This window comes from Crassostrea angulata, chromosome 3, assembly GCF_025612915.1.
Source record: "Crassostrea angulata isolate pt1a10 chromosome 3, ASM2561291v2, whole genome shotgun sequence".
Classification (NCBI taxonomy): domain Eukaryota; kingdom Metazoa; phylum Mollusca; class Bivalvia; order Ostreida; family Ostreidae; genus Magallana; species Magallana angulata.
In genome coordinates, this window is record NC_069113.1 from 9,666,664 (window position 1) to 9,687,622 (window position 20,959).

The 20,959-nt window shown below is 33.8% G+C and overlaps 1 protein-coding gene and 1 pseudogene across 1 annotated transcript; both read left to right on the plus strand.

The window, feature by feature from the left end:
- Window positions 1-2,045: 2,045 nt before the first annotated feature.
- On the plus strand, window positions 2,046-9,435 carry LOC128178860 (uncharacterized). Its single transcript, XM_052846238.1, has 2 exons — window positions 2,046-2,183; window positions 6,711-9,435. Exon 2 carries the CDS (start codon window positions 7,703-7,705, stop codon window positions 8,444-8,446), a length of 744 nt encoding a protein of 247 aa, XP_052702198.1. The 5' UTR covers window positions 2,046-2,183; window positions 6,711-7,702; the 3' UTR covers window positions 8,447-9,435.
- A 4,225-nt stretch (window positions 9,436-13,660) lies between these two features.
- Window positions 13,661-20,959, plus strand: LOC128175667 (uncharacterized; annotated as a pseudogene).

Genomic DNA, 20,959 nt, shown 5'->3' on the forward strand with positions numbered 1-20,959 from the left:
TATAAAGCTTCATGCACATGGCCTTTTGTTTTTCTTTTTGTTGCGGCTGACTAGAACGAATAACAAACACTCCAGACTAATATTTCAAAACAGGGAGTTGGCGCCAAGGGCGTCATATATGTAAATTTAATTCTTTAGGTCAAATCTCCCTATAACTTTTATCACTGTCCCAAATAAGAATTTCTGATAAAAGACTGTTACCCTTAACCCATTCATATTTCCCGGTTGATGCATACATCATTTATTCATACAGACTTGTTAACACAATCTGTTCATGGTTTGCAAATTAATGAATAAGGTTTACTACCAATCTGTAGTGGTATAAAAAATGCATGTAATTTAATAACATTTGTATATACACTGTACATATGTATTTCCATATCTTAAACCTAGACACGATTTGAGATGAAAATTTAGTTTTTTAATTTTTATGTATAAAATGGTTTACTTGTGAATTTTGAATTATCCACCAAACTTAAAATGTTAGAAGTCAATTTACCTGCGAGATACAGAGAAAAGAAGCATTTGTTAGGTAAAAAAAGCTCGTCTTATATTTGTTAATAAATAATGTAAATTAAAGGAATTACTATTTTTTGGACAAAATAACTTGTGGCAAACAAGGTAAACTGATGCAGTGTGTTCATAAACAAGCATTCTGAGAGTATTGCATAAGCAATACACGTCCCCTACCGGTTTGTATTATTCTGTGAAAGCTTCCAAGCACACAGCTATTTCAGAGCTATTGTAAACGAGATGTCATGCTTTAATCAGAGATAAAAGAACAGAGGAAATTAAAACTATATAGTTGATATAGAAATTAAATAGGAAATAGGTAAAATAATACTCTTTATTTCATCTCCTGTAATTTCGCCAAGTCTATTCTGTATTCGCTGGTAAAAATTTGTGAAAACAATGCACTGTTATGCACAATATCATTTCTTACCGACTTCTGTACCCTGAATCAAACCAAACAGTTGAACAGCCCAACCCGACAACGAACCCGATTGTAATAATAATACAAAAAAAAACCTGCCGATTAAATTTACAACACAATGCTTGACACTATTTTATAGAATTCATTTGTTTGTTAGAAATGATAAAAGGAATGGTACAGGAAAAGGAATGGTACAAGTAACGCACAGTATACTGACTACTTACTGACCTCGTTTATTCAGTTACACACCGAACCCGATAACGAACCCGAACATTAAAAAATTGGAATATAAAAAATTAATTTTTTCGAAAATATGTCAATCAGACGCTACAAAAGTGTAAACTTGATCTGTAGTTTGACATTTTGAAGCTGTTCAGCAAGTTTCATATTATTCCTCAAATGCATAAAGAAAAAAAGTGTGGAAAACTGAAGTGGGACAGACAGACGGACTGACTGACGGACGGACGGACAGACGGACTGACGGACGCAGAGGAAAGCTATAGTCCCCTCCGGTGAAACCGATAGGGGACTAATAAATATACCAACAAAAAAGCAACATTAGATTAAAACTGATACCAATACAACACATGTAAACAATTACAAGACTCGAGCTTTGTTTACATACCTCTTTAACTCGCTTATTACTCACTATTTGACTTTCAAATTTTGACAAAACATTAAAAACATCCATATTGACCATTTTAGACATTAAACAAAATGAAAAATTTGAGCTCAAATCGTGTCTAAGTCCCTTTAAACCAGAGTTGTCACATCCAACAGAAGGTACATGTAATTGCCCGAGGATTAACTTGCCCCACACTTTCGACTATGACGTTAGTTAGTCAAACCGCGTTTTTTGGTTACCCCGTTCTGGAAAGTTCAATCGCACATTTAAGAAACGAATTGGTTCATTTTATTTATTCAACATTTGTTATATCTTAATTTCTATGAATACCCTAAATACGTTCTCAGGAAATATATTCACCCTTAACGTACATGTAATCATCCAATATTATTTCATTGCAAGCATATAATGGATATAAACTCTCACTGACTTGGATCCGCCAAAGCATGTCCACGACCTTACTTTCTTTTTTGCTATATCGGTCCTGGTTTATCTAAAATGAAAGTAGGTTTTTAATTTATTTCTCAATTATTACGTATCGGGTAAAATCGTATACTTATAGTTTACGGACATCAACTTATACGCGTTGGAATACTAAAGGTGTAAGCAGTTACTCCGATGCAGGTATTTCGTAGTTTCTTGGCAAAATGTCTTAAAACATATATATATATATATATATATATATATATATATATATATATATATATATATATATATATATATATATATATATAATTTCGTTACCCGTTTACTTACATACATGTTCATATTAATACTAATAATTTTTGGATTAACTTTTGAAACTGGATGTCGTTCCCTTGTGTATGCAGTCCATTTGCTCGCGTGGAGGTCATGCATGGAACAACAAACTTGAAAATTTACATTTCTAGATTGTGTCTATTGTGATTTCGCAAATTTAGTTTGCTTATTAAGGGTAAAAATCCAATTCTGACAAATTTTAAAAAGATTAGAGCTGATAAATTTTGAAGACCAAAACAAAAATGCTCTCAGAGAACTCATGTCAATAATAAAAGGCTCCGGAAAATCCATTAAAAATAGCACATATGTGAAAGTTTGCTTGCGTACTAAACTAAACAAGGAAACCGACAATTACATATTAATAAAACCAGGTCAGTTTCATTCAATCTAATTGGTGATTTCAAAGTACATCCATACAACATTACTGGTTGTATCTCAACATTCCACACAGCAGACCTTCAAGTCTATTGACAGTTTGGTGTGTCCAATAAATTCAACGAGTGCTTCAACCCCGATAGCTGTTTTTAGTTAATTGGAAACGGCGACGCAGTTTTGAAAAAAAAAATCCTTGAAAAATCAATTTTACTGCGTAAATCAGAAATCGGCGCAATTATTTCAACACATGTACATAGTTCATATGCAACGCCCATGTAAAAGAATTCGATCCTGCAATAGTTATCAAAAAGGAATCCGGTTTCATCCTATCCTTAGAGATCAAGTGAACCTAGATTTTTAACACCATTTTTTTTTATTTGTACAATAAAAATAGGAGTGGGTTTGGTGATAAATCAAAAGTAACGCAACAGCATTTATCTTTTGAATTCTGTAAGAGGTAATAAAAGGATTTTAAGAATAGACTATTGTTCACTTTGAATAATTTCCTATATCAATAAAAACAAGATTTGTAAGAAAATGAATTTAAACTGAAAATATGCTGAATATTTTTAGCCTATAGAGAACCAATTCCAATGCTTGCAATTGCATGAGTTTTTATTCATGGAGCTATGTATTAGACGAGTAAAATTGCTCTTATAATATTTCTCTACTTGAAACCAGATTTTTCTTCTACATTTTTCTGTACGGAGCCGTGTTTTAAAAATTGAATTGATTTTCTAGATCTTTTTGACCAATGTTCTGAAAAAAATTGCAAGTTATAGTTAAATTTATTTTGTTTGTTTGTTTGAAATTAAGTGGTTTTATTATTTATAATTTGATCTCAAGACATTCTGCAATGAAACTCAAAGATCAAATAGATGAAGGCTTATGTGCGAGTTAATTATCAACGACAAATTCTGGGGTTTGGTCATAATTTGGACTGTATTTTGCAGAAAACAAGAATCAAAAAGATGAAAGGAACATCACACTAACATCATAAAACCCAACGTGTTTCAAGAAAAGCTTAATATTTATTTCAAAATTTTAGTTTATTTCTGATTTTGAAATAGAGCTAAATGAATATTACATCAAATTGAATTTATTTATCTATTCTACATACATGTTATTGCTATACGAGGAACTTTTTTTTTTAAAAAATCACATCGATATGCACGATTTTTTTTATATTATGTGCGAAATAACGTTTGAGTTAATTACAGTATTTCTGGGTATTCATCGACTCCAAACTAAGAACACAGACCGCTACATGCCTTTTTTTATGACGATTATATTTCATATGTATAACTTTGATCTATACTGTTACATATTTTCTCATTTTTATTTATTTTTATTTTTATGCTGATAAATAAAATTTTTAAAAAAATAAATAAAGTGAACGTGATTCTGACTTCAGGCCACCATGCACATGTATAATTATTCAGCAGCTACCGTGGAAATAAATAAAAAATGGAAAAAAAAAATTATGTTATAAATCTTTAAGATCACAATTTAGATAGTTTCCATAATTTTACCACCCCTTCTATTCTATACTGCAGACTGTTTGAAGCTTACCTAGCTTTGATCAATAACTTTCTTCCTTATTACGACAATCAAAACATTTAGTTACTAGCTTAGATATGTACTGTCGAGGTTGTTATCAATAGAGCTAGACATAGTTGATTCAGGGTCATTCCAGGAAACAACATCGTATCAAACAGCAAGTGAACTGAGCTTTACAGACACCATTACCAGTGTAGTTGAATCTATTACACCGAGTCCTCGGGGCAAGCAATCAAAACCCGGCGACATAAGTCCAATATTTAGCAGATTTCTTACGTGTCTAGGTTAACAAAGATCAATATAATGGACATCACGATCTGGCAAAGGTTTTTTTGAACTAGTCCTCTGCCATGTTTCAAACAAATGTCAAGCTTATCTTTTGTGTCTTTTGTGGTTCCCAGCAAAACTCAAACACGACTTGAATACTGTTCTGTGTCAAAGTCACAAAAACAGCGACAAGCGTCGACAAACAAGAGACAGAAGCTAAAAAATTATAATATGCAAATCTCAATTCCAACCCAAAGAGTCTGGTATTTTTATCATGTTGAATTGCATTCTCCATAAGAGAGTACATGTGTGGTATTAAGAGGGCTCGATGCTCGGGTCCATATCAAGGCAATATTTATCTTCTTTTAGCAAAGAGCTCTGTAAAAAAAATACAGGAAAATGCTAAAAATTTTAAGCTAAATTAATTTAATTTGTTCTTTGCTAATTAAAAATGTTCATGACCCAAAACATCAAACATGAATGTATTTAAACGTTAACGATTAGGAAGATATGATGGGCAATTGGTTGACAATCCAGCCTCCCTAAAAGAAATTTGTATCCAATTCTTAGGCCATCTTTACATAACTGTTTGCCCTCACCAGAATTTTTTTTTATCAAAATAGTGTGAAAATAAAACAAATAATCTACAAAACACTTAGGTATAAAATGAAATACTGTATACAGGGTTATTTTCGCCCCGTGTGTTTTACGCCTTCTACTCTTGTAAACGGTTTCGTTCCGTCTTAAGGTACTTCACTACACCTAGACTTGTACTTTTTAAGACACTACGTCACAAGATGGCGATTTAAATGTTTTGTTAAACGTTTATATCGTTCGATTGGGTTGTAAAGTGTCGTAACTCAGTGGTTAAAGTATTGGGCTTCTGAACCGCAGAGCATGAGTTCGAATCCGCCTGGAGCTTTTGTTCATGTTTACTGGATTAAATTTTCAAAAATGTCATTTTTCATCCAAAATTGCATAGTTTTGCCTATTTGACTTAAATATCTTTTTATCCATTATGATATTTATCATAATCAACTAATTTTCTGCTGATTTGAGAAAATATTTCAAGGTGTAACGAGCCACCTTAAATTCGCCCGGACACGCTTATGTACTGAAATATTACTTAAAACATTGGAATTCGCTGACAACGCGGGCAAAAGGGGCGAAAATAAAACGGGGGCCAATATTTCTCTGTATACATTTTATTTTATACGCTTGCTGATGCTTTATTTACATGTATATCTATTGTGTGAAAATTGTTGAATATAATTTAACAGTTCCCTATTGGTTTTTAATTATACTCTATTACTATTATTTTCTGGTATATTTTTTTTCATCTTAGACATTAAAACTACATGTTTATTTGAAATACATGTACATCATATCTTAGATCATAAAGATTGTAAAATCTGAGTTTATAAGCACAATACAAATTCAGACAAAATAGTCGTTTTTAAATATTCCTTTATATCTATTCCCCATTTAGTATTTTGTTCGCTTATTTGGATACTTGTTGAAATGATCACCTGTTCATTTTTTTTTCTTTATCATATACCGAATATATACATGTACACGTATTATATATAAAGGAATTGGTTGAAATATTTTGGATAAACTTTTCGCTTTTGGTTTTTCTATTTGATTTGTTAGGCACTTACTTTGTTAAGCTCGTCGCCCTTTTGCCAAATACAAACGTATAGCAGTGGTTTTGTTAAAAAAAACAACCAGACGGCGAATTGTTGTTTTAATAGGAAACATGATGTCTCGAATAAATTGGAATAATCAAGTGTGGTTCCTCTTGCCAAGCGCAAATTACAAAGTCTGCGTTTGTCTAGATCTCAATAAATGTACCATAAATATTTCCAAGAAAACTCTAGTTTTTAAGTGACACTTTCACACAAAAAACTTGCTTTTTGCCCAAATATTCATGCTTGAATAAAAGGAAATAAATAAAAATAAAGATTAAAGATTGTATCGCCAAAAACTGATTTCAATTATATAAAACCTCAAATTTATTTCTGATAAAATTATCAGAACTACATGTATCCTCAGCGTAAGAGGTTTAATCAGATCGAGTATCCTTTCATTTAGTACCAAATGAAAACAAAATGAAACTTATCAGTATGATCTACTAGACAATCATTTCAGATTGTTTGAATTTATTGGCTGTATTGTCTCATCTTACAGGCTTAATCAATATACAATTGCAATCGCCGTAGTAGAAGAGCTAGCTCATGCTTCAAGTCTTGTGTTGGAAGTTTACAAACTACAGGTGAAGAAACTTAAGAGAAGAGAAATTAACTATTTTACACAAGTTTATGATATGACCCCATAAGCAGTGTGGAAACACGGCTATTGGGCAAAGTCACTTACTTACTGTTCGGAATTCGATAACTATTGATCAACTTTCGTCTGTGGCTATTGCGTTGTTGTGAGATGTTAATCACATTATCATGGAGTATTGGTTGCATGAGGAAAGGTGTCAATCAGCCTTACAGTTGGAGGGTCAAGTTTCAGTGGAAGTGTCATAGCTTTAACCGACATCTGGCCTAAAAAGCGGCTCTTTTCATTTGGAGCTTAGGAACACCGTGCATCAATCATTTATCGTAAGTTGGTCGTATAATTTTATTGGCTTTTCCGAGCAACAATATTCAGGCATTTACGCCCCCTCTTGTCGCCTTTTCTGCCGAGAAGAAACACTGGGCGCACTATTTGCAAAGACTCGATATCAAATTTTATTCCGAGATCTTATCCTTTGGTGACGGATGAAAATTCAACAGAAATGGTTTAGTTATCTGATCATTAGAGTTGGAATTCACAAACCTATGGACAAGTTTGTGATTTAAGCGTAACATATAAACTCACCATATGCCATTTTATTTTATCTTGAATTTCACCTTGAAGCTTCGTTCATTGCCAAGCGATCTACAAAAGCTGCATTCACCATGTTTTGGAGGATTTTCTTTTTTAAATGATCTTGAATTTAAACTGGATGCATCGTCTATGGCCGAGTAACCTACAAAAGCCGCCTTCAAGATTAACTCTATATATACAATATGTAATAGTTGTGACACATCAAATTTTACATCAGTTCATTTGGGAAGCGATTATTCTCTGAAATACCAAGGACCATTTCATCATTCTGTACATTATGGAACTATAGTGTATCGCCTTACATCATGGAAGGCTCAGCTTTAGTTCTGATGACTGTGTTATGTTTTGTTTTCGCCACTGAAGAAACTTGTAATGACTTAGAAACGAGCTGCTACACCAGTCTAGGCTGTGGCAATGCTCTGCACAACTACCAACTGGTCTGTGGTCGTCAGCTCTCTGGGGACACTGATGAGTGTACAGAGGAATGTCAGAGAGCCCTGATCACCCTGATAGCCAGGGATAACGGTTATAAGTTCATCACGTGTAAGTGCAAGAAAGGAAATGAAAGGTATTCCGACTGTGATGAAAAGAAGCGGAACATTCAAGTCTGCAAAAATATTTTAGACGCAGTGGAGAGACTCAACGATACCACCCAACCCATCAACTGCCTCACTGCTCATTTGATTTGCGATACGGACAGCACGTGTGCGGCTGCCCTGAACTATTACCATAGGCTTTGTGGGAATTTAAAGGATGCTGGATGGTGCTCTGAGAGATGCAATGAATCCATCAACATACTCTATCAAACAAAGTATGCAATGAAATTACAGAAATGTAAGTGTGACAAAACTACGGACGATTTCAATTGTTTTGAGCTCCAACAAAATACGGACTATTGCTTGAAAGCTTCAGATCTTGTTAACAATCGAGCTGTTCGGTATGCATCTCACGACAATTCAAATGGAAGTAGACAAATTGGAAATCGAGAACTCATACTTATTGTTGTTGTTTCAGTATTTTTGTTAAAGACTTTATTTCAAAACATGTAATTTATCATCACACTATGACGTAGGTGTACGATTTTATATCTCATTTATTACTTCAGCTTACGTTTATATGCTTTCCTAAAAATTACCCAGGGTTGTTTGATAAAGGTACTGTTAATATAAAAAAACAAAAACCCAAAATGTAAAAATCGTTCCATGTCCTTGTGTGTGTAAACATAACTGTTCCGAGTTTCTGGTGAATATTAAATATAATCAGTGAAATGCATCTCTAACCAGACTTGTAACCTGGCAGGTGATGACGTGTCAAACATTCAATCAATCATTCGTTCAAGCAATGAATTTATTGAGCCGTTCCGGCACGGATGTAAAAAATTTTTACAGAATGGACAGTCACTTCTTTCCCTTTACTTTGAGGTATTGACACAGTTCAATGCCTCTTTTGTTTTATGTTAAAGGTTATTTTTGTGTGAAATTTTAATGAATTTAAGTTTTGATCTTAACAGAAAATAGATTGCCTTACATTTATGAAAAGGGGGTTGTCATGGAATCATATGTACAGTAATACATTTGGGGTCGTTTTTCGTTTTGTCGTAAAAGTCACGATTGCTAATAATATTGCTAATTGAACTTACTAGCTTCAACATTTAAAATCAAATTTCCCAGTTTTGCAAGCTTTCGTCGCAAAGCTTGCATTCTCAGTATTTTTGACATTGCATTTTGTAATATAAAGATACCTGGGATTTGCCAACAATTGAGGTATCATACTGTCATACTATTATAGATGGACGCACCGGACTGAGAGTGAAAGGTTATCCCATTCCTCTTTCCGTTTATGTATAAAGGATGCTGCATTTATATTTTAAGTGTTCATGGTCCACGAATCGAATTGATTCGTTCTCAGTTTTCAAAGAAATTCAATGATAGAATTGAATGTAATTGCTACTAAGTTCTTATGTCTGACAATGTAAAAAGTTCATGATAATTATTTATGTATACTACTGATATCAAATAAAGATTATTAGTATTCCAGATATTGCTTTCACGTTTCCATGGGCTGTCGAACGGAACTTAATCAAATAAACATTAACACAAAATCTAGATACAATGGAAAAACGTCAGAACCATGCTATCTTGCTACTTTTAACACATACGGTTGTTAGGTAGTGCTGAATATCACCAACGATAAGGTACATGGAAGATAAAATAACGCGTTAATCCTCTACGATTTCAGCATGAAATGACCAGGTTTTAAATTATTTTCAGACATAAAGACCGGTGAACTCGTTACTAAGCTCAATATGCAGCGTATATTAATATTTCCGGCTGTTTTTTTTTTCTGAAACGCTTTGTCCGCTGCCTTATTTTTATATATTTTGTTGAACATAATTTCATATTGCTCCTTAAAATAGCGCGAGATATTTGTATTATACAAAAGGACTCAATCCTTATGTATTTTTACTTCGGTGTAAATCAAATAAAAAAGTAGCTACTGTTCATTTAGTTTAAATATTTTGTAATCAGCATCTGATAAACCGTATTATCATGCTGAGTTGAAATATGTCGTATTATTTTACTGGGGGATGATAGATTAGTTTTAATACGGTAGCAAGTGTTGACAATGACACGTTAGAGCTTTGTTACAAAACAGCACGTAAAAGAAGGCTAAATGTTTTACCGATTTAACTAGGATTAACGCCATGGAGATGATTGAGAAACTTCACTATTTTAGAGGTGTAACTCTTTAGGGCAGTGAGACTGGTTCAAAGAACTTTGTGGGAGAAAATTGACGAAAAACGTCGATCAAATCGTCTGTAAAATCGTCGATTTGTGCACTCTAATTCCTGTATCAGTGGTTCTGATATGATAGTCTGATAACGGCTAGTATTGATTCAACTCATAGTAATGAATTGCGTAAAAACGTCACCCTTTCAGTATCACATTAAATCTAGCAGTTTTGACTTTGAAATTTGTCGCTGAAATCGAAAACCAATATGTTGAATGACGAACCTATTCGGAAACGCAATTATAGTTTACGACAAAAAATTTCTACTTAATGACGTGGTATTTTTCAGGCTATAAGTGAGTGTATTTGACATTCTGAACAGAATATTGGTAAACAAACTAGGTTAAATGTATGCGCGGTGTATGCTATATGTAGTTTCTGAAACTAGCTCTTTGGAAAAAGTCGAGTTGAATAACCAGAGAATTTTAAGATATGCATACATATTTAGCCTGGTAATGCTGAAATTCATTTAATATTTTTACTAACTCTACCATACATGCCTGGTCTCCTGTTTGCGTCTCAATGATATTTTAACATATTGCGCAAACATGTAGAATCGTGACTCTCAACGACGAAGCAATTTCCTATTCTTCGTGATAAAATGATTTTCTCTGGAAGTTTCCTTTGTCTTTTACTTCCGTTCGTCTCAGTGCATGTGTGTCTCCAATAGCATTTGTCTTTGGCAAAAACATGTAGATTAGTATCAGGCCATGTAGATATGACTGGACTCGCTATTCCACTACATGTGTGTCTGGGGTGTCAGAGTTCACTGCCTGCCTTTGTTTTCATCAAGGCACACTTAAGGGCTTTGGTTTGGTCAATGTTGACTTATCAGTATAGCTTTGCCTTGGTTCGTGCTCTCTTGACTTTGACCCGTGCGTGCACGGGTTGACATTGCATATGGTGTCGGACACACACACACACACACACACACACACACACACACACACACACACACATACATATATATATATATATATATATATATATATATATATATATATATATATATATATATATATATATATATATATATATATATATATAGGAAATAGATACATCGACAGACCGTATTGTTGAGTTGACATTTACATGGCCTACAATAATGCTATTTCACTACAATCTGCCTGGTTAGAATAATCTAACTGTGTCTCGGCACATGCCTTCACCACACTTAAGAAAATAATTGCCAAATTATTCATAACAAACCGTTATGATGCTGTAAATACCTTTCATCTAAAAATTTTCACCGTGTGTACTCGCTTCAAATTTACACACCATGTTGACGTTTGGAACTCTCGGGACTTTTCATATTAAATACACTGAGTTAGAGTTATCTCCCGTATTTTCTTTGATGAACAGAATAAATAGCAAATTTTCAATGAAAATTTACACGTATTGGTATTTATCCATGCAAATGTGATATTGTGGAAACACAAACTAAAGAGCCTCCCGTGATTTAGCGTGAATGTAGTGCGCATGCGCAAGATTGTAACATCCAAACAATCCAGATGATTTCCGGATTTTTAAAAGGAATTTTCGTTGATTGTTAATAAGCGATGCTTGATTTAGAAAAAAAAAAACAAATTGGTAATCTTCAAGTACCAATGATGTTTAAAATATATAAAACAAAAACAGTACTCTTCTGATTTCTCGGTATTGAAGCCCCAAAATTCGAGTCTATTACTTAATATAGTAGTATAGATATGTTGGGGGGGGGGGGTCCATAACGGTACCATCTAGACCTTGGTACCCTCTGGACCTCGCTCCCATCTAGATCCGCTCTTGCATGTCTTTATCTTGAGACAACTTCCGAGAATTTGCGCACCGATATTGTTACATTTACATCTTCGTATCAAAGGTAAAGCGATTTAGGAATTAATATTGATTCATAATGCAATATGTTGCCGTCATGTTAAAAAATTTTTAAGGAATCCATTGAAGTATATTTTTTTAGGGTCCTTAAATTCATGATTGACATGTACATGTATATTGAACCCCCAATGCCCAACTTTCAGATCTCGTACATACGCGATTTTACTTCAGGCCATAATTGCCACATATTTAATTGTCTTTTATTTGAAATACCAGTGTCATGAATTATCATGCCTGCGTTCAGGACTGTAATGGAGATGATACACTGTGCAATGTCGAGGGCGTTGTTTTAGATAAAGTTTAATTGTTAATAGAATAGTGAAAAATATAATGGGACCGGTGTCACAAAGCTGTCATAGGATTCAACCAAAGATAAGTCTAAGATTTTCTTCTTAAAGATTATCATTTTTATGTCAATCGTGAATTGATTTTATTGCGGTTTCTTTACAAAAATTGACACCTAGCTACATACCCACCCACATACATTTTGCTTAATTAAAAGAAGTGATGTACAAATTCGTAAAAATAAGGGGGGGGAACAGAAAAAATCTACCTTAAAAATAAAAACAAAGATTAAAAGAGTCGAATGCGGAATAAATTTTATAGATTGTGTAAAACGCAAATACCGAAAACGTGTCACTTTACGTGAGAATTTTGTTATTATTTGGAAATTTAATCGACAAAGAAAAAAATGTGCTCGAAATTAAAAAAAAGAATTACCTAATAAAATCAAAGATTAAAATAAGCCAAAAATAGAATTTATTTATTGCCAATACGCTGACAATTATCATTAGGCTTCGTAAAAGAATTACATTGTCACAAGAATGGTTCAAAATTTAACCAGCATTTAGATCTAGAATATATAGGGAACAATTATAAAAATCTGCAATGCTTAAATAGCGTAGATTCAGTTTATTCAAAATATGATACCCCATTCCCCTGGATCAATTCCATAACCACAAGAAGTTTAAACATTGAAAGATACAGGGAACAATTTTTTATTGGCATACTTCTGAAAATCAACAATTCCTCAAAATGTGATATTACTATGCAAGCATCCTTATATAATATACATCAAGATTCAAAATTGTTGACATTCTAACCTTCCTACCCCCCACCCAGTTGAACAATTATACTCTGGTGCACTAGGAGTTGGAAGTACAACATGTAATCTACTCCCAAGGGAAACAATTTGTAATTATTGAAACCTAGAAGGGTTCTTATATTAACCTCTCTTTGGGTATAGAATAAACTTTTACTAAATATTCTTGTTATGAAAAGGGGTGATGTACATGTTCATATATTTAAGCATGGATTAATAATCACGTGAAATCAAACAATTATTTACGAAGATTCATTTCACCATCTATCACTGCTGTAACATACTGACATCCAACTCAGCGAGTTTTTTTTTTTTGTAAACTCTTTCGAAGAGAGAAGACATTAATTCTCAGTATCATAATTTCTGTGTTTGTAATTTCTGTGTTTGTATTCTGTTGAGCGAATTCAATGTAGCTACGCTCTGTCTGACTACAGCCAGGTCGTTATACAGAATTGATACAGTAGAGGCTAACTTTCGTCTTACCTAACCTATAATCATGACGTACGTCTTTGCTATTTTTGCTGGAAGGTCAACAAATTACTCATAGGATCTTACCTCCCTCCCCCCCCCCCAGCAAAAAAAAAATTAAAAGGCATAAACTATTCTATACTATCTTTGAAATTTGATTGGTTATTCTATTTTTATACATTGCTCTTCGTCTCAAGAAGGTTGTATAAAGTCTACAAGAGATCCGACCGACCATCCCGGTACCGGTATTAAATAACGATTAGTATCAGGTATTAGTAAACATACATATGAGATTTGTGCCTGTTTAAAGATACTGTCAACAATTCAACAATTAAGTGCATAGTATATGTTACAATATGTCACCCTTTATAGGTTCAATACTTCCACATTTGAAGAGTCCATATTGTTTACATCGATGGCGTAGAATCAAATTTTTGCCGTTTTTTATTTTCAGCATCAGAATTGTATTACCTTATACAAGTATCACGTCGAATCCATCGAAAACGACTTCCTTTCATTTATATTTCATTTTGCATTTCTATTTGCTAATAATTACTTATCATTATAGTTGACAATGTTATAGCTTTGGGTCTCTTGAGAATTGATTTGATTTTTTTTTTGCAAAAAATGTCTCTGTCTCGGTAGAAATGATTTTAATAAATCGTCTCCCGGAAATAAAAATCCAATACCCTTTCTAATTTTTATTGAGTTATCAAACGAGAACAGGCGGAAAGCCAGTCAGAATTTTTTATTCGGTAGAGTATCTTATTCTTGACGTATATGTTACCTAGGAATATTTTGTTTTGTTTCATCTCAACAGGTCTGAGGATGCTTTTCAAATATCCAACGTTGAAAAAAAAAACAATCTGAAATATCAACACATGCAGGCTCAAAGTCAAATTGCTCACCTGAAAAACAGTTCTCAATTTTTTTGTGTCCTTATCTTCGTTTTTTTATATAAAAAAAAATTAATTTAAAAGTAGGTGTTAGTGGATGGAAGGGGGGGGGTGCAGATTCGAAAGAGTATGGCTTTATATGTATATGTATACCAGGATGCTTGCAACTGCATTTTTTAGCATTAGTGATCTTGAGGGGATTAAAAAAAAAGGTTTAACTGCAGAACTTTAGTCCCTTTCTGGTGCCTCGAATTTGATCGGGAATGGGAGTGTCATACATGTATTTCATTTTGAATCTACACGTACGATATACATGTCTCAAGAAAGATCACATACTGTAGCATGGTGTTCTTAAGGGGAATATTTTTCAAAGATGTTACCTTTATATATGAAATCCTACTCTGTTTGTTGAAAATCGCAGACATTCTTAGCCGAATCATTGTTTGGCAACGATGTCACTTAGAAAAGAAGCTGGAATGATCTAGGCCTGTATAGACGACTTAATTTTAAAAGTTGTAAAGGTTATGTTCATGTTCGTGTTCATTTATTTCACTTAAAACATATAATTTGTTACAAGAAATGCATAATATACAAAAGGAAATAGAAAAGCATGATTATTTTTAATAAAAAATACATTTAAGTCAAAAAATTTACTTATTTGTGAAATATTTTTCGGAATACATGTATTATATTATATATCATTTTGATTTCTCAGATACTATTGTCTCAGAAATCCAAATACTTAAAATATGAAATACAGATTTTATCTTCTTAAGTTATCATTCTAAAAATAACTTTTTCTTAGAGATAGTAAAGGACTTCATTCCAAAACATAGCGACATTCATCGCCAATCTGATTGGCTTCACATAAATAATATTTACGGTCTTCACTTGATATATTATTCAATCCGCCATGTTCTTTTGGAAGGTGAGGGTTTTTGATTCTATATTTGAATAATGAATTTCGTAATTTCCGTGACAAAATCGTTAATTTAACTTAAATTTAAACTTAAACTTTAATTTAAATATACGCTATATAACACCTTTTAAAGAAATAGCTATTTCAGAGTTCTTTTTTTAATGAACTGTTCTTTTAATTTTTTTTATAATTTGCTTAACAATTCTCTCTAGAAATTTAACATCGATGGCGCTAAGCTTGTGTTAGACCTCATTTGTCAAGAATTTTTTTATACAGGGTAACCCATAATTATTCTTTTCACATTTTGTGTAACAATAGAACACGAAGACGTAAATTTACATTATTTTCATGACATAAAATCAACTTTGCCAAAATCCAACCATTCTTGTATAAATGTAAATATATATTATTATACTTTCATGATAAATGCTGAAATCTGATTGGTTAAGACGCAGTTGGTAATCCGTTCTATTACCCTCATCGTTAGCAACACACTTGGCAACGGATAACACAACGAATTGTTACATGCGCGTAAATTATGCGCGTACGGTTCGCCGTAGAATTCACTTTATTTCTGTATAAAAGCAATAATTTTTTTCTTTAAAATTAAGACATTCAGTATAATAAAATAAATAGTGCCTGTTTGGGAGGGTAACTGTTGAAATTGACACCCCTCGAAAATCATTGTCAATCTCCGCTTCGCGTCGGTTGACATTAGCTTTCTCGGGGCGGGGTGTCAATTTCAACAGTTACCCTCCCAAACAGGCACTATTTATATAATGGAACTCGACCTGCTCCTCCATATACCATGATAAAGTTCGGAGTTGTACCTCCTATCCAATAAAGCCAGATGAATATCAAAAGACAAATCAAATGATATAAATTTTTAAATTATACCATACATAGCCTTCTGAGATTAAGTGCATTTATTAGATGTTTCTTCAAGTTGGCATTACAAAAATAGCCAGAGCGAGAAAAATTACCCCTAGGTAGTTTTACTCCCCACCACTCCTAATGTATCACCATTATTCATAGAAGTACATTTGGGAGTAAGTCCTTTAGAAAATTTCATTATTCTAGTTTTTTTTTCATATTTGCTGTAAGTTTTCAATGTTTACAGTATAGTTATACAAAAGTCATCAGGTCTTTGCTGTAAGTCGCCTTGAGCTGACGCTGAAAACAAGACAGCGTCGTCCGCGTAAAATAAAATAGTTTACGAAGTTTAAAATAAGGCAGATTAACTAAAGGTACTTCACTACACCAAGACTTATACTTTTTAAGATACTACGTCACAAGATAGCGATTTAAATATTTTGTTAAACTGTTTGTATCGTCATAGCTCAGTGGTTAAGGTATCAGGCTTGTGAACCGCAGATCATGAGTTCGAATCCGCCTGGGCTTTTGTTTATGTTTACTGAATGAAAGAAGATGGGTTGATAATAGAATTTTTTCGCGTTACGAAGTATAGCGAAAAATAATTGTCCTGACGACATGTAAACAATTACGAAAGTGTGGGGTTACTAATTTTACCTTGTTATGGAGTATTTAGCCAATGAAATTTCAGTATTGAGTGTACGTGTTCGAATTGATTCATGGGTTGTCAGTAAGGTTCACTTTCTAGCGCACGCCGTCCCGAGCAAGTCGTGTTTTTCGTCAGACAAATACAAAGCTCAATTTCTGAAGAAGTAAACAGAGTTGTTTCACGTCAGCAGTCCGAATTGTTAAGTAGTTTGCAAAATATGATGGACAGTCGTTTGTCAGTTTTTCAACAAAATATTCAACAAATTTCCGCGTCCCAAATAAGCAAAATTGAGGACAATTTGAATGAACATTATGTGTTTCGTAAAAAAGGAAACGAGAATCAGTATAAGCATGAAGCTCTAGTGCTCACGAAGTTAAAGGAGGCCAGGGAACATTTAAACTGCGGGAGTGACGATGGAGTGGAGTCGGCAAAGAGCAGTATCGCTGAAGGTATTGAAATGGTTAAAAATCGCCAGAAAGTGATTAAGTTGGCAGATTCGTCTCAGCTTGGTTGGAAAGTAGTCCAAGAGTATCAGGCCAACCCCATAGCAGACGATTCGGACGATGAGAAGAAGATGTACAGAGCACAGATTAGAGCCGAGCGGAAAGTTTTCAACGGGAGAAAACGTCAGAGATTCGAACCCTATCAGAAGAAACCAGCGACCGTCTCCCGTATGGAGACAGATGAAAGATCAACGAGCAGTGGAAAACCCGGCAGATGTTTTGACTGCGGAGCTACATGTAAGGGACATTGGAGTCGGGATTGTACGAAGAAAGATGACAAAGCAAACAAGATAAGTGAAAATTTAGAAAAAAAATTTGCCTATTTCAAATTTGGCGCTTTTTAATGATATAAGTAGTATCACATCTCCAGTTGGTCGTTTAAGATCACGTTACAGCGAATGGGAGAAAATTGGGACAGGTAAAACAATATTAGATATTATAAAGTCAGGATATAAAATTCCATTCAAAACAAATCCTTGTTCTATTGAATTAAACAACAATAGGTCAGCGAGAGAGGAACCAGAATTCGTCACAGGTGAGATAAGGAATTTGATAGAAAAGGGATGTGTGTCACGAGTAAGGGAAAAACAAACAGTTGTAAATCCTTTGACGGTGGCCAAAAATAGAAACGGTAAGCGAGGGTTGGTACCGGATTGCAGGCACGTGAATCCTCATTTGCACAAGTTTAAGTTTAGATACGACGATGCTGTCACTGCAAAAGAAATGCTTAAAATGGGAGACTTTATGTTTACTTTTGACTTAAAATCAGCCTATCACCATATAGAAATTTACGAGGAACACCGACAATATTTAGGTTTCTCATGGGAAGAAAATGGCAAAATTTCATATTTCGTATACAATGTTTTACCATTTGGCATTTCCACAGCAGGGTACATTTTTTCAAAAGTTCTTAGAGAACCGGTGAGGTATTTAAGATCAGAAGGAATAAAAATTATAACATTTTTAGACGACGGTATAACTGCAGTCAGCAGTTTCGAAGATGCATCAAACGTAAGTTATTCAATAAAAATGCTTTTTCAAAATTTGGGTTTCTTGTTTGCAGACGACAAATGTAATTGGATTCCAAGTCAAAACTGTGATTGGTTAGGTTTGCATTGGAATACAGAGAAAGGTCAAGTTCACATCAGCAACGACAGAATTTATCGTCTAAATTCGTGTTTAGATACTATACATGGTGAGGTACAGAAAAATGTATTGTATTTTCGTGCAAAATTTTTAGCAAAAATTGTTGGTCAAATTATTTCCATGAAAGTTGTTTTTGGTGATATTGTTAGAATGAAAACAAGATTTTTGTATTACTGCATATATCAAGCAAGGCTAGCTGGGAAGCTCAGGAAAAAATAACAGCAAATGCTTTGAGAGAAATTGAATTTTGGCGAAAAAGTGTTTCAATTTTGAATGGAAACGGTTGTTCCATTGATTTTGTAAGTGCATCAGATGTATGCAGCTTATTCTTATATTGTGACGCCTGGGATGTAGGCTTTGGTGGTTATTTTGAATGTATCAATGATAACAATGAAAATATTTTTATGGGGAGTGTAGTAGGAAATTGGACAGCAGAAGAAGCGATGCAGAGCTCAACATGGAGAGAATTAGAAACTGTTAACAGGGTCATGAAAAGTAAAGTCAGTATTATAAGAAATTCAAATTTAAATGTTATATCAGACAGTAAAAACGTTGCAAAAATCATGCAAGTTGGCAGCAAAAAAACATATTTGCAAATCATCGCAAGCCAGATATTTGAAACTTGCACCGAAAACAGCACTCAAGTAAGTAATGTATGGAAGCCCAGAAATGAAAACAAAAGAGCAGATTTCTTAAGTCGTGTAACGGACATGGACGATTGGTCAGTACACGATGATGTTTTTAACAGTTACGAAAAACTATGGGGTATGCATACTTGTCGATAAATTTGCTACACATTACAATAAAAAGCGTGAAAGGTTTAATTCTAAATATTGGTGTCCTGGTACAGAGGCAGTTGATGCGTTTACCCAGGTTTGGGTAAGTGAAAATAACTGGTTTGATCCTCCGCCCAGTTATATACCAAGAGTTATTAACAAAATGATAGCAGAGAGGGCCACAGGTACATTGATTATTCCGGAATGGAAGTCGTCCTCATATTGGCCTTTGATATTTGAGGGAAACTGTTATAAACGTTTTGTAAAATTTTGTTATTATCTACCTGACAAAAATTGATAACGCATGGCAAGAGTAATAAATCAGTTTTTGCAAAATTTCCACTGAAGTTTAAGATGTTGGTATTGAGAATACAGTTTTAGAAATAAATACATGTTCATAATATTAAGATATTTCATTTTGGTGATGACAAATTTTTTCCAGGACTAGGAGTACAGTCACATATAAACAAAGCACTTACCGATAGCGGCGTTTCATGGGACAGCAAACTGGGGACTTTCAGCGATCACATGTGTGGGTACCTTTTATCATCAAAGAGTGACAGTACCAACAAGACCTACAAACATGGTTTTCAACGATGGAAGAAGTTCATAAATGACCACGGACACAGTGAGATTCCGGCACAGCCAATTCATGTTGCTTTATATATTACTTATCTGTTAGATTCTGGTGCTTCGTATTCTACAGTAAACACTTCAATTTATTCAATTAAATGGATGCATGAAATCAGTGGTTATCCAGATCCCACAGATAATTCTTTTGTGAAATCACTACAAGAGTCGGCTAAACGATTAACGGGTAGACCAGTGCGCAGAAAGGATCCCGTCGACCGTCAGATGCTACAGACACTGTGCGATTCGCATACAGATACTATGGATGTTCTTATGCTTAGAAATTTAGCTATGATTTTGATAGGTTTTGCAGGTTTTTTCAGATTTGACGAACTAAGTTCCTTGAAATGTAAAGATGTCATTGTTGAACAAAATTATTTGCAGATTTTTATTGAAAAATGCAAAAATGATCAGTACAGAGATGGAAACGAAGTACTCATCGCAAAAGGTTTTACTAGTGCTTGCCCATATGACATGTTTTTACGTTATACAATTCCTGCAATTGACATGTGTTCTGATCATTTTATTTTTAAGCCCGCTTTAACAAGCAATGGTATTTCCAAATTAGTGACAAAAAATAAAAAGCTTAGTTATACTGCAGCAAAGCAAAATATTGTTAATCTTTTAAAAACTGTAGCTCCGGATTTAAATATCGGTCTAGACTCCCTTAGATCAGGAGGGGCAACTGCTGCTGCAAATGCTAGTGTCAATGAAAGGTGTTTACAAAGACACGGGCGATGGAAATCGGTGTCTAGCAAAAATGTTTATGTGAAGGATTCTGTAGAAAAAAGGTTATATGTGTCAAAACAATTGTTATTATGATTATTTTTTTTTCTTCTTTTCTCTCCCTTTCTTTGGTAATGTCTAGGATCAGCCTGCTCGGTGCGCTGCAATGCAATTGAAGGGTGTTATTATTATGTGTAGATGTGGACTAG

Excerpts from the sequence above, each read along its gene's own strand:
- LOC128178860 (XM_052846238.1), top strand. The coding sequence starts at position 7,703 with ATGGAAGGCTCAGCTTTAGTTCTGATGACTGTGTTATGTTTTGTTTTC.